Raw genomic sequence first — 16,715 nt, forward strand, 5'->3', positions numbered from 1 at the left:
TCATTATATTACAATACTCGGGATGTCATGTTCCGATAAACAGACCAAAAACATAAACATTTAAATATAGACCTTACAACAGTTATTTACAACAACAATCTATAATCCAAAAATAACTTGACAAGTCATCCAACTTATGCTCTAACGCCACTACCTGTAATACAAAGAAACTGAGTGGGTCAGGCTTGGGAGCCTGGTGAGCATATAGGATTTTCAACCCACCATAAATAATTATATTTAATTCCACCAACCAACAATAATCCAATTACCCATTCCCGTTATTCTCACTTTACGTCCCTAAAACAACTAACACAAGGGACCTAGTCTTAGAATATTTCATCGGGGCGACAACACATGCATTCGGGGGTTTCCCAGCAATATATGTCAAATAAGGCAACCATGAGGGGGGTGGAGTACAGCGAACGAACACCCAAGTTCATTAACACCTACAGGTGGCGAACCTGCTAGCGTTCCACAGGACTGTCTAGAAAAGTCTTTGGTCGTCATCTAAACTCCGCTAGATGACTGAATCAAAACAACATCGAGGCCTCTCATCTGTTTATCACACAACTATCTACCCATGTTCTACCCGACATATTAGTAGATAAAAATATATATTTTTATACATAGTTTAAAACCTATATAGCATTCTCATTCAATACATATTCCAAATAACAGATGAGGCACATACACATAACACGTATTTCATAGAGAATAAATCATATCTATGAGATAGAAGAAAGTGAATATACCTTCACACATATAACAACAAAATATACACATAACACGTATTTCGTATAAAATACTTCATAATTATGCGTTAGAAGAAAGTAACTATACACTCACTTGATCAGAAGATGATCGGACAACACTACGGCTTACAGTAGTAGTAATCCTCAGCATATCTGGAAGATCTTCACAAAAATCGAACTTCTCGCAGGCAGAGCTTCGGCTCGGGAATCGCACTTCTCGGGATCTTCGGGGCTTTGGGACTTGATTCGGGATATTTATTGCATGAAAATCGAGGTAAAACGGGAGAGAGAGGAGAGAAAATAGCAACCCTAAACAGCTGGCCCTTCAAATCTATTTATAGGGCAAATTTGGCCCTTGCCACGTCGTGGCAACCCTTTTCCACGTCGTGGGCTTGGTCTTCACTGCATACGTCATTGCAAGTTGCATCTGGGGGACTCCCGGAGGTGTCAGAAGACTTGCCATGTCGTGGCACTGCTTGCCACATCGTGGCCTCTGACACAGCTTTGGGGTTCGCGCCACGAACTTCAGAAATTCATAACTTTGGCATACGAACTCCGTTTTCGACGTTCTTTATATCGACGCGAAGGTGAGATTATGATCTACAACTCTCGTTTAGACTCCATCGGCTAATTTTGAATTGATTTTTAATATATTATAAGTATATTACTTATATAGTATTTTTAGTAGGCCGGGACAGGAAAACTCTGTTCGAAATTCATAACTCCTTCATCTGAAATCCATTTTCGTTTGTCTTTTTATCGTTGGACTACTATCAATGAGATCTTCAGTTCTCATTTAGAAATTTTTGGCTAAATATCACTCGATCTCTATTTCGAGCATTCGGGCTGCATACCGCTAAGTCGAAACTTCGAAAAATCATAACTTCCTCATACGAAGTCAGATTTATGCGTCCTTTTTATGCACGATCTTGGTTTAAAGAACTCTACAAAATTCGCTTAGATCACTAAGGCTAAATATCGCACTAACGTAAATTTCACTTTTTACGTCATTCAACGTTGCCGGTTCTGTCGCGAAACTTCGACAGGTCATAATTTCTTCATTATAACTTGGATTTTGGCATTCTTTATATATTCGAAAACCTCGTTTCAACCACTACAACATTATCCATAGATATCGGCTTTATCTAACATTTCATTTTGATACTTATTTTTATTCTTAATTAAATTGAGTCACACAATTAAGCACATAACACATAATACTTAAATATTTCATCATTAATACTTCAAAAAGAGTTACAAGGGTTAACCTAGACTATTACATCAATGATAATGCCTATCCTGGAAACGCGGGCGTTACATTAAACCCATGGAGCATGAGAATGTAGAAAGTCATGAGTTATTAGGGTTTACAATGTGTAACCCTAACATGTGAAACACTATAAATAGAACCCTCATGAGTGAAAATAGGTTACAACATCTCTTTGAGATAAGTTATATATATATATATATATATATATATATATATATATATATATATATATATATATATATATATATATAACAGATCACTACAACATAAAAACATCTAGTGGGTCGACATTGGTGCCTTCGACCCACAGGTACAATGAGGAACCTCACCTAAATCGAAGAACCCAAAAACACTGCAACACACTCCCTTTTTGCATTGATTGCTCTCACATCTTAATAGCACCAAAACATGGTAGAAACTTAATTAACAACCCTAAACCTTCATGTTTGACCTAAGGTCAAACTGGTCAAAGTCAACGGTTAACGGCTCTTCACGACGTGTGTGACATCCCCATTTTTCACGGCCAGAAAAGACCAATCTCGTTTATGTTTTCATAATAAAATCAGAGTAATCTTTCAAAGAAAAGTGTTGCGGAATTTGTTCCCAAAACAAAATATGACAAAAGTTATCAAAGCATTTCTTAAAGAAATGTATTATCATTATATTACAAAGCTCGGGATGTCATCATCGATATGGAACAAAAGCATAAACAAAACATCATGGCCACAAAACAAAATTGGCCTCAAAACATTATAGGCCTTACAATATTCTATTCATTTTTCTATAAATCCATAATCTCTTTTCAGATCATCCAACTATGCTTTTGCCACAACCTATAATACAAGAAGCTGAGTGGGTCAGGCTGGGGAGTCTGGTGAGCATATAGGGTTTTCAACCCACAATAATAAGTTTATTATTTATTTTCATCAAATCATTAACTCAATTACCCGTTCCCGTTATCCTCACTTTACGTCCCTAAAACATATATTCTAATGGACCTAGCCTAAGAATTTTTGTTCGAGTGACAACACTACTTAGGGGATTCCTCAGCAGTACATGTTAAATAATGCAACCATGGGGGGATGGAGTACATCTGGTGAACAATTAGTTAAAAAACACCTACAGGTTGCGAGCCTGCTAGCGTTCCATTGGACTGCCTAGAAAAGTCCGTGGTCATCATCTATACTCTGCTAGATGACTGGATCACCTTCAACATCGAGGCCTCTCAGCATTTTATCACACAATTACTATTTCATCTACCCATGTTCTACCCAACATATTTGTAGATATAAAATGCATACACAATCCAGATCTGAAAAACAAACTTTACATATTTCATCTAGCATAACTTTTGAAGCATAAAATACATATACAATCAAGATCTGAAGAAAAGCTTAGACCTGAGATGAGAAAGTGTAGATCTAAAGGAAAAAGTTTAAAATCTGAAAGAAAAGTTTAGATCTGAAAGATAAAGTTCATATCTGAAAAGAAAGAATCATAAATCTTTCATCCAACAAACATCTCAGGTAAACAGATAACATATATATATATATATATATATATATATATATATATATATATATATATATATATATATATATAGCACATAATTTATATAAAATACTTCATATCTATATGTAAGATGAAAGTGACTATACACTCACTTGATAAAGGGTGATTTGGACAACACTTCGCTTCTTAAAATGATCTTCTTTGATGAAACCGAGAGATTTGCTTGAAACCGGGTTCTATGCGGGCAGAATTTCAAACCGAAAAACTCTTTTTTTCTTAGAGACTCCAGGCTCTCCGAGGCTTTCTTCTAGAGCTAGAAAGGTTTCCTAGGCTTCAGGGGGGGGGGGGGTTCGGACAGGCTAAAGAGAGAGTATATATATAGAGAGAGAGTAGAAAGTAAATTGGTGAAGTGAAGAGGCTACCCTCGCAGCCCTTTTATAGGCGGAGCCTCGCAAGTACGTTGGGCATACCAAAGCTCTACGTGACGCGTAATGGGGAGATCGTACAACACGCGTCCGAATCTCGGTGGACCATCGTGGCACTCTTCGGTCCAAGCAAGGTGAGTTTTCTGGGCGTAGCTTCTTTCGATGCGGGGTGTACCGAATACGCCGGGTGTCTGAAGCTTACGTTAGGCGTCCGAGGTGTGACGTGTCATCATCCTATATGAGACCGTGGGCAACAAGCGACGGCTGAGATCGTGCCACGTCAGCAACTTTGCAAATTGCATACTCAACTTCTAAAATTCGTAACTCTCGCATACAAGCTCCGTTTTTGACATTCTTTATATCCACTTGTAGGTTGGACCGTACTCTACAAATTTCGTTTGGACTCCGTCAACTATTTTTGAATTTATTTTTAAAGTTATATTTTTAGCAGTCCGGGATAGGAAAAGTCCGTTAAAAATCCATAACTTCTTCATCTGATGTCCATTTTCGTCTGTCTTTTTACCGCTGAATTACTATTAATGAGACCCTCGATTCTCGTTTAGGTTGTGTCGGACAAAAATGGATTGATCTAACATTCGAACTCCGGGCTGTGTACTGCTGATCCCAAACTTAGAAAAATCATAACTTCCTCATACAAATTCAGATTTAGGCGTTCTTTTTATGCACGTTATCGACTTAACGAACATTATGACTTTTTTTTAGATCTCTAAGGCTAAAAAGTCCTCTATCGTAAATTCACTATTTACGTCACACAGTGTCGTGCCGGTTCTATCGCGAAACTTCTACATGCCATAATTTCTTTGTTATAACTTGGATTTTGGCGTTCTTTATACCTCCAGAATCCTTGTCACGACCAATACAACTTTCTTCATCGATATCGAGTTTATCTAACATTTTATTTTGATGCTTATTTTTATCCTTTATTTATTATATTATTATAAACAAGTAATAAGCACACAAAAGCACATAATTTACATAATATTCAAGTAATTCATCTTTATTACTTTAAAACGAGTTACAATGGTTGACCTAGACTATTACATCGTCATTAATGCTTAGCCCAGAAACACAAGCGTTACAACGTGACAATCTCTTGGTCACGTCGTGACCAGATAAGGACAAAATAACCGTGAGTCTTCAATCATCACGACGTGACAGGTACCTCGTCACCTTATGAGAACTAACTGAAGGGCAACTTAATGAATTAAACCCTTAATCCATTAAGCCATAAACCTATCTCCTCCAGAAGGCTTCCTTACACCCCAAAGGCCATAAAAATCGATGTTTTAAGATCTTGAGCTTAAATTAAGTCACTTATGAAGAAAAAGGAGGTCAAAACCTCGAGCATGAGCTCAAACTCCACCAAACTTTTGATCTAGCACAACTAACCACCAATGGACTGTAAGAAACCATAAAGTTGCCAACTTTTTGGAATCCCCACACTCTAACTAATATAATCATGGGCAATAATTCATAAAACTCTATATCTAGCATCAAGAAACCATAAAGCTTGAAGCTTGAATACTCACAAAGGTCCATAAGAGTTGTTTGAAGATAGTAATGAGGCTTACAAGCTGAATCTATGCTCCAAAAATGATCCCTTTACCTTCAAGTCACCAAGACACAACCAAAGGCTTAAAAACTCATAAATGGGGCTAGGGTTTCGTTTGAAATAAGTGGAGGCTGAAGAGGATACACTAGGTCACGAGATAAGATCCTTAAATATGAAGAGAACCCTAAACTTCGTGGGTTTGGGCTGCTATCACACTCATGACGTGACCATCCTCTTGTCACGTCGTGACAAGCCCTCCATAATACACATTTCATTTTTAACTTGTCACGTCGTGACCTCTCTATAATCACGCCGTAACACCCGATTTTACCCCAAAACCATGCATTTGACTACTTGATGCCCTAAACCGATTTGTTCTTGAAACTACGTGTTGCATTTCATAGTACACCCATTTGCATGAATTAAACAAAATGAATAAGTATTCCTTTCAATGGATTTGAAAATTTTCAATGGTAATTTTGATCCAACACATGTGTCACATTTGTATTTCGAGTCAATATAAAAATGGGGTATGTGTTCATGTTTGATTAATCAAGGAAATTAACATGTCCAAATATAAGCATGTCATATATTTAAGACTCAAACATGTAAACCGAAAAATTATTTATTTCATTTATAACATGCTTAGCTTAAACATCCTACCATATGCATATCCCTTCCATACAAACATACCCATTTTAGTAAGGATAAACTTATCTGACTCAAACACCACGTAAAAACCATGCTTGTCCAGCAATCATACATCAAATTCTTATGAGTTTTTGTCAGATACAACACATTATTCGCTATAACTTTTTTTCCCAACACAGTCTTCAAAACTATTTTTCTGTTTCCTTGATTTTCAAAATAGCCGAAGTTTCCATTAACAGTACTTCACAATTGTCAAACAACTTTGAAGTTCCTAAAGTTCGAGCACATATGACATGTAGCCATGTGTCGACCCACCATTCCATTACGCTTGGCTCTACGAGATTAACTTTAGAAATTACTACCATAAAGTCAATTTAAGTCAAATATCGAGTGATGTTTTCCATAACATTAGCCTTTTTAGCTTTATTCCCATTCCAAAGCTTGCGATTTGCAAAAACGAGTGGTCATAGTTGGAGTTTGTTCCTTGGTACTACTTCTTGAACATTCATCCCATTGGTATCGAGTTGATACTCTTTCTTTTCTTATTGTTTTCCTTCCAAAAAATTATTCATCCCTTAATATTGACCATGTTCCTCCTCAAAGTATTATAATAAGGTCCACAATAGTCATTTTGCAACAATAATGATAAAATTATATTTGTAATTTTTTTCAACAACTTGCAATTTTTAAATTACATATCAAATTACTTACATTAAAGAAAAATATATACGGAAAGTCTATTATTGACAATAATACTAACTTTAGCATCATTTTATTTAATATTTTGACAAAGGCTGCCACACATGTTACCAATTATACAAGTGATTATAATACTAAGCGCGTGTGATTAAGTTACTAGTTTTGATACATATGGCAGAAAGATTAGCATATTTTATAAAGTTATCTCGATTAAGTTCGGGTTAAATGGTTCTGGAAAGCTGTAAAAACTACATAAAAAATTCAAAATATTGATAACATCTTGTATTATTTTATTAAAAAAATAGATTATTATTATACTGATCACATAGTTTATATACTTTTTTCTGACATAATCATTATAATTGATTTATCTTTCAAATTATCGTACAATACAATAATAAAATAGTGTAACACAAAAAAATCATTGATCTATTAGCAGAAAATGTAACGTATGTTATATTTTGTAAAAAAAAGTAATCATTTAATATGAATAAAAAAAAACATATAAAAACACCAAAAATAAAATAAAAAATGGCGCCTCTATAAATTTCCATCCGGAAGCTAATTTTACCAAAAAGCCCCTTCGGCAATCAGCACTCCAAGTTGACCGCAACTGATCGTCTTTCTACGGTTATCAATCCCCTTCTCTCTCTACGCTAACCGAGTTCCGACCATCGGACCATCCTCACTACCGCCCCGTCGATAGACCGGAGCTAATCCTGCCTCCCTAGAAATCCATTGGAACTTGAGAATTTTCAGGTGTATTTCGTAGATCCGGATCGGAAGCAACGGAAGAAGCACGTGTTTTCGCTTCGGAGAAGTTGTGGCTCCATAGATGATGGAGCAATCTCCAGAACCGGTTCCTAAGCAAGATCAGGCTAGCTCTTCTTTGTCGAGTTCGGTAGAAGAGTCTGTTAAGATTGGGAAGGAAGTTGCCAGTAACGGTGGAGCTGAAGTAGATTTTAGTAGAGACGATGATGTAGCCGTTGCTAGTGGTGGTGTGGTTTCTAATGGCGACGCCAGTTATTCAGGTTCGTTCATTTTAGTTATTCGTTATTGTTCTGAACGTGGTTTGGAGGGTCAATAGGCATAGGAGTTTAGAAGAAAATTTTCAACATGTAGTTCTGTTTGTGGACCCATTGTTTTGTTAGAGCATGGATACAACTTTACCAATCCGAAAGCTACTTGATGTATCATGGATCCACCTTTTTTATTGAATTTTATTGATGAACCCACTGACGAATCATGCATACGATGAGAAAACAACCCTTATCAGGTTCTAGGCAGTGTCATAGTAGAGGGCTCAGATGGTGATTGAGAATAAGGTGAACTCCCCTCTGGATCAGATATCCAAAGTGAATATTTGTATAATGTATCCATCAAGTTCCAAGAAACTCAACGTTTAGTATTTATACCTCCCTTTCAAAGATTGAGTTATTTCTTACCTTGATGGTGTGCCCTATCGGTGATTTTAGATCACCTGTAGTTTGAGTGTAATTGATATTTATACTAGTTTCAAATGGGATCAAAGCTATGATCTGATAAAAGTTTGGTGGTGCGGAGTGCATACAACCAAGTTTGGGGGTCAAGGACTCAAGGGGGGCCCATCTCCTTGTGGGGTCCAAGGACAGAGCCCTGACAAAACCTTTAAAGAATGTTGGAGTTAGAATGCAGTGTAAAAACATCTTTAGAAGTGACATGTTATCGTAAAAAGATGTCTTTTAACTTGGTTGAAATCTATCTGATTTATAAAAAATCTAAAACCAAAAAGTTGGGGGGTTAGAATTACAGAATTCGTTTATGACATCAAATGCCAATTTGAACACCTCTCTTTTAAAGTTTTGTTTTGTGGAGGGTTTGAAATGACGAAATAAATGTTGATACATCAGTGTATCTTTCAACTAGCAGTTATACACTTAAATGGACTTCTGCCTTGATATGGTTTGGACTTTTTCCATGCTTGTAACATAACTATCTGTTTTATTTCTTTGTGGAATGTTTTTTTTTTTTTTTTCTGGATCTCAGATTGATTATGCTTTCTATGTCAGGGTCTGATGGCAGGAGTGTACATAAACTGCGTAAACTGCAATCAGAACTCACAAATTTTATACTTGGAAGTTCTGAGAAGTTTGAGTCATCTTCCAGTCAGTTTACCCTGGAAAAATCAAAAACTGAAAGGCCTAGACGTAGTAAAATGCTTGTTGATGAAAAGCTATCTGTAAACCAGAAGGTAAAAATAGATGTGTTTATAGTTTAGATACACACGTACACATACTCAGTTATATTAATACGACTGAATCATCTACACTTGCATTGCATGCAGCTCCAATTGCTGAACAAAATTGCTACTGTAAAAGATGGCACAGTTGAATTTGAGATACCTGGAGATGTTGAACTGAGTGCTTTAGAGACTGAAGGTGATAAATGTTACACTGCATTCAATGAAGATCTCCCTGACTCATCAGAACCTCGGTATCTTAGACCTTTGCAAATAGTAATACTTATTGTTGGAACTCGTGGTGATGTGCAACCATTTATTGCAATCGGAAAGCGTTTGCAGGTGATAGATCCACTAAATTTTTTGCTATTTGACAAATGTCTTTTTTCTTTTTCCTTTGTTTTATCATTATGATTCAGTAATTTGAGTGAAATAATGTTTGATTCGTGGGTATTGGATGATGGTTTATTTGTGAATTTATTTCAGGAATATGGGCATCGCGTTAGACTAGCAACTCATTCAAATTTCAAAGAATTTGTCTTGACAGCTGGATTGGAGTTCTACCCACTAGGTGGAGATCCAAAAGTTCTTGCTGAATGTATGTTCTTATCTCCTCTTTTTTGACATTAACTTGATGAGTTTACACCTATGAATAATAAATATCTTCTGATTTGTTTCTGAGTATTTTGGGTTAAAGAAGTCATGGGATCTTGTTCATGTAATGAAACAAAGAATTTAATTGTTGAAAAACATGGTTTCACTTGTAAATAAATGCATGAGGAGGTTTTGTATTTTGTTGTTATGCAGACATGGTTAAGAACAAAGGATTCTTACCTTCTGGTCCATCAGAAATTCCTGTTCAGAGGAGTCAAATGAAAGACATAATTTTTTCATTACTTGCTGCATGCAAAGAGCCTGATATTGATTCTGGAATCCCTTTTAGAGCTGATGCAATGATGGCTAATCCTCCAGCATATGGTACAAACCTCACTCCATTTTAATAAATTTAACCATTATAATAATTGGTTTCTTACAAAATCTCATGTCCAAGTAACAATAACCAATGTTTTTTCAGCAATGTGTTTCTACATATGCCATTTTGTTGATACAAGTGTACTCTTAACAAATCTTTTAAGAAAAGTATTAATTTGATTTTCTCTTGCTTGAATATCAACAAATTCTAGACAACACGGAGTCTGCCACAACTGTGGTGCATTAGCTCTACTTTGTAACTTTCTTGTTTAAGATAAGATGGTATATTATTGCTTTCAAGGTTTATATTTACTTTCTAATTTGGTTGATTATGTTTCAGGACATACACATGTCGCAGAGGCGCTGAAAATACCTATTCATATATTTTTTACTATGCCTTGGACGTAAGTGTTTTATATGAATTTCCTTAGAGGTTTTTAGTTTCTTTATAATAAATTAAAGTTAGTGATTCTCAATTTCACTGTGTCATATCAGGCCTACTAGTGAATTTCCTCACCCTCTATCACGTGTCAAGCAACCAGCTGGATATAGAGTGAGTTCAATCATTAATATTATACATATGAGTAAATTTTTTTTTTTTTTTTTTCTGTTAAATAATTAAGTTTTTGTATTTTACATGTGTTGTTGCAGTTGTCATATCAGATAGTTGACTCTTTAATCTGGCTTGGAATTCGAGACATGATAAATGATGTTAGGAAGAAAAAGTTGAAGCTGCGACCTGTCACGTATTTAAGTGGTTCTCAAGGCTCTGAGACTGATATTCCACATGGATACATATGGAGTCCTCATCTTGTTCCTAAACCAAAAGGTATATTTTCCCTATTTATAAGACTTTATTATATGAGATGGATTAATCAAACCATAATATGCACAGATTGGGGACCTAAAATTGATGTGGTTGGATTTTGTTTCCTTGATCTCGCATCAAACTACAAACCCCCTGAAGAACTTGTACGCTGGCTTGAAGCTGGCCCAAAGCCTATCTACATTGGGTTTGGTAGCCTTGTGAGTTTGCTACTTTTCTTTATCTATATCATCACTTCTTTTATGCTTTTTATAATTTTTATATATATATAAAGTAATCTAAATATAAATTCCCACAATTTTATTTATCCATTGTCAGCCAGTTCAAGAGCCTGAGAAAATGACACAGACAATCGTTAAAGCCCTAGAAATGACTGGGCAAAGAGGCATCATCAACAAAGGATGGGGTGGTCTTGGTATCTGTAAGTATAAGTCTATATATGTCTCCTTTATTTTTAATTTTTCACAACTTTATTTTTCCTATTTTACCCTTTCCTTGCTTATGGAAGGAATCAGAACTGATGTAGATAAACTTTTTGTCTCTTCAGTAACAGAGCCAAAGGATTTTGTATACTCTTTGGACAACATCCCTCATGACTGGCTTTTCTTGCAATGTGCATCTGTGGTGAGTCATTGCTGCTACTTTATTTTTTACCCATAGTAGCAACTTAGTTACATTTTTTGTTACACATAATAGCAATAAGCAATGTACTTACTTTTTTTTTCATTTTTTTTAAATTGTAGGTGCACCACGGGGGTGCTGGAACTACAGCTGCTGGACTTAAAGCTGCGGTAATTTTCCTTGACAACTTGTCATTTTATTTTTACCAATAATAGCAATCTGATATTCTATGTTGACTTTTTATTTGACTTTCAGTGCCCAACTACAATTGTACCTTTCTTTGGTGACCAACCGTTTTGGGGAGAGCGAGTTCATAGCAGAGGTGTAGGGCCCCCACCCATACCAGTCGATCAGTTTAACCTCACCAAGTTGGTTGATGCAATTAAATTCATGCTAGATCCCAAGGTAACCAACTCCCCTATTGTTTATAGCAATGAAGATTACTTTGTAATATTTGGAATACATTTGCTGTAACTATGTAAAATCTAGAAAGTTGTATATATAAATTTTTTTAAAAATATTAATTAGTGGAAGTGTTGCAGGTGAAGGAGCGAGCGGTGGAGCTTGCAAAGGCGATGGAGAACGAGGACGGTGTGGAAGGGGCAGTTAAAGCGTTTTTAAAACATCTTCCGCAACAAATACCGCCAGATTGCAAGCCTTCTTCAACAAAGCCTCCAACCAAAACAAAACCCTCAAAGTCAAAAGTACCTCCTCCCAAACATTCCGCCTCATTCTCAATAACCGGTTGTTTCGGTTGTTCCTAGTTCCTCAACTCCATGCATTCACTGGAAGCTTCTGGATATTTCCATTGTGGATAGAAACGTGTCTTGGAGTTGTATTGTTTGTTTCTTTGTTTCTTTCTTCATTGAAATTATGTTTGCTTGTTTTTTGTATAGTGCAATGCAAACCACACTACTACTGTCCACTGCTATGTTGCCACATGAGTCTGGTTGGTGGGGCACCCAGGGACATTTTTACATTGTTATTGTGTTATTAGTATTTGCAAAATTTTCTTGTATTTAAATAAAAAAAATAGTTGGCTGATTGTGCATAGTGATGACAGTAGGTTGTTGCATAGGTCCGATATTTGTTTGATGGAACGAGTAGGTTTTTGTAAGTGTGTGTGTGCATCGTGTTCTTTCTTTGACATTGTACAACTAGTTTTCAAACTTTGGATGCATGAAAATCTTGCTATAAAAGTACTCTTATAATATTCTATGTTGGTGATTTTGTATTACCAGTTTAATAAGTGTAATTGAATATTTATAGAAGAATTAAAACTATGATCTAATACAAATGTAGTGGTGTAGAGGATGCGTTTGGATAATGCAAGTTTGATATAGGATGTGGTGAAATGTGAAGTCCAGGGGTGAACAATATTACTGAAAGGGAAGTGATTCGTACATAACAATTTTTGCCGTACACAACAATTTATGCATTATAAAGTTGTACAATACAACACTTTAAAACACAAATTGTTGTGTGCGGAGAAAAAGTGTTGTGTACAAATCAGTTCTCTTACTGAAAATCCCGTTCGTACCTAGGGGCGAATTTATGTTTAAGTATGGTGGGTCACTTGACCCACCTTTTTTTATTTTTGTATAACAAGTTATATAAAACTAAAAATTGTGATCTATCTAAAAAAATACAAATGAACAACCTTAATATCTTTGGCAATAAAAAATATATATAAATTAGATTTTTGAAGTCCATAAATTTTAATAGCCCAATATCTTTTAATGTATTATCCAATGTGCATAGCCAAATACAATTTACAATTAAAAAAAAAAAAATTGAATCACAAATCAATCGTTTCACAACACATTAACCTTCGATCTTCAATTTTTCATAATCGTCGATCCAATTTGCAACCGCTGGTAAATATATTCTACTTTGTTAAGTTTGTAAAAACTAATTAAACTATGTGGAAATTTTATTTCCGATTCCAATTTTCCATGAGCATCAAAAAGTCAACAAAGATCATTATTGTAATTCGTGAATTGAATATTCATAATTTAGTTGTAGGTTCAATTGCCTTCACGGTCGGGTTTCATTTCTTTCCTTTTTCTAATTATTGCTTGTTAATATTTATTCCATAAGCATCAAATGCGAAGCTATCGAATGTTTGCTAATATTTCGTGAATTTATTTTTCATTTTTTTATTGTTCCATGAATTCACGCTAGGTTTTTATTGTTTTAAAATTTCAATATGAATTAATTATTTGATTGTTGTTTATATCATAAATCAAAATCAAGAATGACTATGAAAATAATTTGATTTCTTTGCTTAGACAATTCGATCCGATCAAAACGCGTAACTTATATATATATATATATATATATATATATATATATATATATATATATATATATATATATATATATATATATATATATACTATCAGCTTCATTTAAATAGTGAACTATGTGATTTTACGTTCTAGACTTGCCACTGTTCGTACCCAATATTGAACCATAACCAAATTGGTATCTGTATCATATTTGTATAATCGTTTGGTACTCGGTACTATCAAATGACTCAAATAAGTGTTAGATGCTATCCTTATAGGTACTTTCCCATATTGTGTAATTGGTTCTGTAATCGGTTTTGTTTTTTCAACCAATTTAGTACTTGGTATATTTGGGTTGGTATCAATTCCATACCACACTTATCCCTAGTCCAAGGAATAGAGCTTTTGATAGTGATCGACAAACATGCAGGATCTAAGAGATGTCCCAAAACCTCTATAGAAGGTTGGATGAAAAATATGTAGTGAGTTATGTTCATATGTTGATGACATGTTGAGATTTGGTACTAACCTAAATCAAATAAGAAAACTAAAAAAAAACCATCTAAAAGTTTGTTTATGTCCGGATTAGAACCAAGACCTTTGATTTGAGAAGCAAAACCTCTACCAAATGAGTTAGTCTTACATTGACAGAAGGATTATCATTTTACAAATGGCTGTGTCTGCTTGCTTAGGGGTATAAACGAGCCGAGCCGAACCCGAACCTGACCAAGCTCGAGCTCGACTCGTTTAATTTTGAGGAAGTTCGAGCTCGATTCGAGCCTTAAAATGAAGCTAGAGCTTGGTTCGTGAACAATTTAGTGGGTCTAAACGAGCCTCTATGTGTGTTTGTGTGTATGTGTGTGTGTGTGTGTATATATATATATATATATATATATATATATATATATATATATATATATATATATATATATATATATGTGTGTGTGTGTGTAGGCTCGTTTAAGGTCGTTTAGGCTCGTGAGCCCATTAATCGAAACTCGGCTCGAGCTCGTTTAATAAACGAGCCTCATATTTAGGCTCGAGCTCGGCTCAAATTTGTTTAATTCGATCTCGAGTCGAGCTTTTAACGAGTCGATCCCGAGTAGCTCAGGAGTAACTCGGCTCACTTACACCCATATACTTGCTTGAGGGATGACTGATGAGCCATTTCTTGGGCTTACAAAAAGTAAAATTACATTCAAAGTCAACTATAGATTCTAATTTGTTGCATTAGTTGTTGGTAAAGAAACAACATTGTTTAAAAAAGAACTTGGTGTTTAAGATTCCATTGTTGCCCAAATTGATATCTCCCACAATTATTCATTGTAACGGTGCAACTACATTCACTATCGCATATAACCAAGTGAGTAATTGGAGGTTTAGACACTTAAGTGCTAGACATAGTATCCTTATGGAATTAGTCATGGATGATGTTACATCGGTTGATTTTTTTTTGACACAACATATTTGGCAGATCATCTGATCAATAGTCTAGATCGGGACATAACTGCTAAGTCAGTAATAAGGTGGGATTAAAGTGTCATAGATCACTTCGCTTCCCCACGATGACAAAACTAATGGCTGTTGCTTCCATTAGTACGGCCTTCCTCCCCCTCTACAAACCCATCAAATCCTTCGTATCCACTTCACAAACACCTAAATTCTTCCCTAAAACCAAGCACAACGCTGACACCGGTATCGTTCGGGCGGTTTCCAAGGAGCGAGACGTGATTCCCGTACAGAGTAATAACTTTACGGTTCATCAAGTTGGTATCCTGGTGATTGAAATTGAGAGGGAGGTTGAAGGTGGAAAAGACGTTCAATTGATTGGTGGGTTCGGTGGTAGTGAAGGAAGATTGTCTTTTAAAGGTGGGTTTTCGTTTGCGAGCTCTTCCAGTGATGGAAATCAGGTAGTCGAAGGTGAAAATATCGATAAATTGATCGATAGAACCAGTAACGCCACCATTGTTCTTGTCGCTGACACTTTCGGTATTACCAAATAGCTCACCATCGATTACAATTTATGACATGTGAGTTCTTCTGTCTACTATTAACTTGTCGAATTAGGTTTTATTCAAACATAATTTTGAGTTTGAAAGTTTTGTTCTTTCTAGTTCAATTAAGGACTTAGGTTAATCTTGGTGTGACACACAAAAGGATGAAACATATTTGAAATATTGAGATATGCACCACAACACAACTGGAGTGCATACGAAGAAGCTTTAAAAGAAAACACGCTTTTGGAAAAGATGATGATAAGTGGAGTTGTATATTCAATAAGAGATTGGATTGCACAGGTTCGTTGGTTTCTTTTCTTTAAAAGCCCACCCTTTCTTGTTTCCATTAACGATCCATGAATGATGATCACCTCAAAAAACTAACACTTTTGAATAATTATCCGCTACCCTTATTCTTATCCAATGCTGTGAAGGTAAACCATTGTTGGAGTTTGATCGCACCCGCATGTTTAAAAATGGCCTTGTTCGCTTCACTCTACAAGGATCCCTTTCTCACTACTACTACTACTACTATTTTTGTGAGGTAAACAATGCACCAATTTTATTGTTATTTAAGTATTTTTCTTGTGAATTTAGCTTAATTAGTAATTATAATATTAAATATAATGTTATGTTGTTGCTATATTCATTTCAGGTAATTCCAATTTGTTTTACTTGCTAAATGCAAGTTGAAAGATGGGGATTTGATTTTTTTATTTCTTTTTCACATAATGATTAGGTTAAGTGAAACTTATGAGGTAATTCCAACAAAATGCATACGGTAATTAAATCTTGAATTCCAATTCTACCGGAATGAAATCACGAATTTCAGTTTTGTTGGAATGAAATATGAATATTTTCTCACTGATTTATGTATGATCTACAATTATTGGTTATTGGTTTTGGTG

At 35.3% G+C, this 16,715-nt stretch overlaps 1 protein-coding gene and 1 pseudogene across 1 annotated transcript; both read left to right on the forward strand.

Moving 5' to 3' along the window:
* The first annotated feature begins 7,447 nt into the window (after positions 1-7,447).
* LOC145048497 (sterol 3-beta-glucosyltransferase UGT80A2-like) lies at positions 7,448-12,570 on the forward strand. The gene is made up of 14 exons (XM_078997011.1): positions 7,448-7,913; positions 8,931-9,112; positions 9,206-9,442; positions 9,587-9,698; positions 9,908-10,078; positions 10,413-10,476; positions 10,568-10,625; positions 10,724-10,901; positions 10,968-11,098; positions 11,217-11,319; positions 11,446-11,522; positions 11,642-11,689; positions 11,775-11,924; positions 12,062-12,570. The coding sequence occupies exons 1-14, from the start codon at positions 7,718-7,720 to the stop codon at positions 12,281-12,283; spliced, it is 1,929 nt and encodes a 642-aa protein (XP_078853137.1). The 5' UTR covers positions 7,448-7,717; the 3' UTR covers positions 12,284-12,570.
* A 2,805-nt stretch (positions 12,571-15,375) lies between these two features.
* LOC145047007 (uncharacterized) lies at positions 15,376-16,489 on the forward strand (annotated as a pseudogene).
* Positions 16,490-16,715: the final 226 nt, after the last annotated feature.

Source organism: Lactuca saligna, chromosome 5, assembly GCF_052625555.1.
Source record: "Lactuca saligna cultivar CGN05327 chromosome 5, ASM5262555v1, whole genome shotgun sequence".
Taxonomy (NCBI): Eukaryota; Viridiplantae; Streptophyta; class Magnoliopsida; order Asterales; family Asteraceae; genus Lactuca; species Lactuca saligna.

Excerpts from the sequence above, each read along its gene's own strand:
- LOC145048497 (XM_078997011.1), top strand. The coding sequence starts at position 7,718 with ATGATGGAGCAATCTCCAGAACCGGTTCCTAAGCAAGATCAGGCTAGC. Across the intron at positions 9,443-9,586 it reads CAATCGGAAAGCGTTTGCAG|GAATATGGGCATCGCGTTAG; the intron begins GTGATAGATCCA and ends AATTTATTTCAG. Across the intron at positions 11,925-12,061 it reads AATTCATGCTAGATCCCAAG|GTGAAGGAGCGAGCGGTGGA; the intron begins GTAACCAACTCC and ends GAAGTGTTGCAG.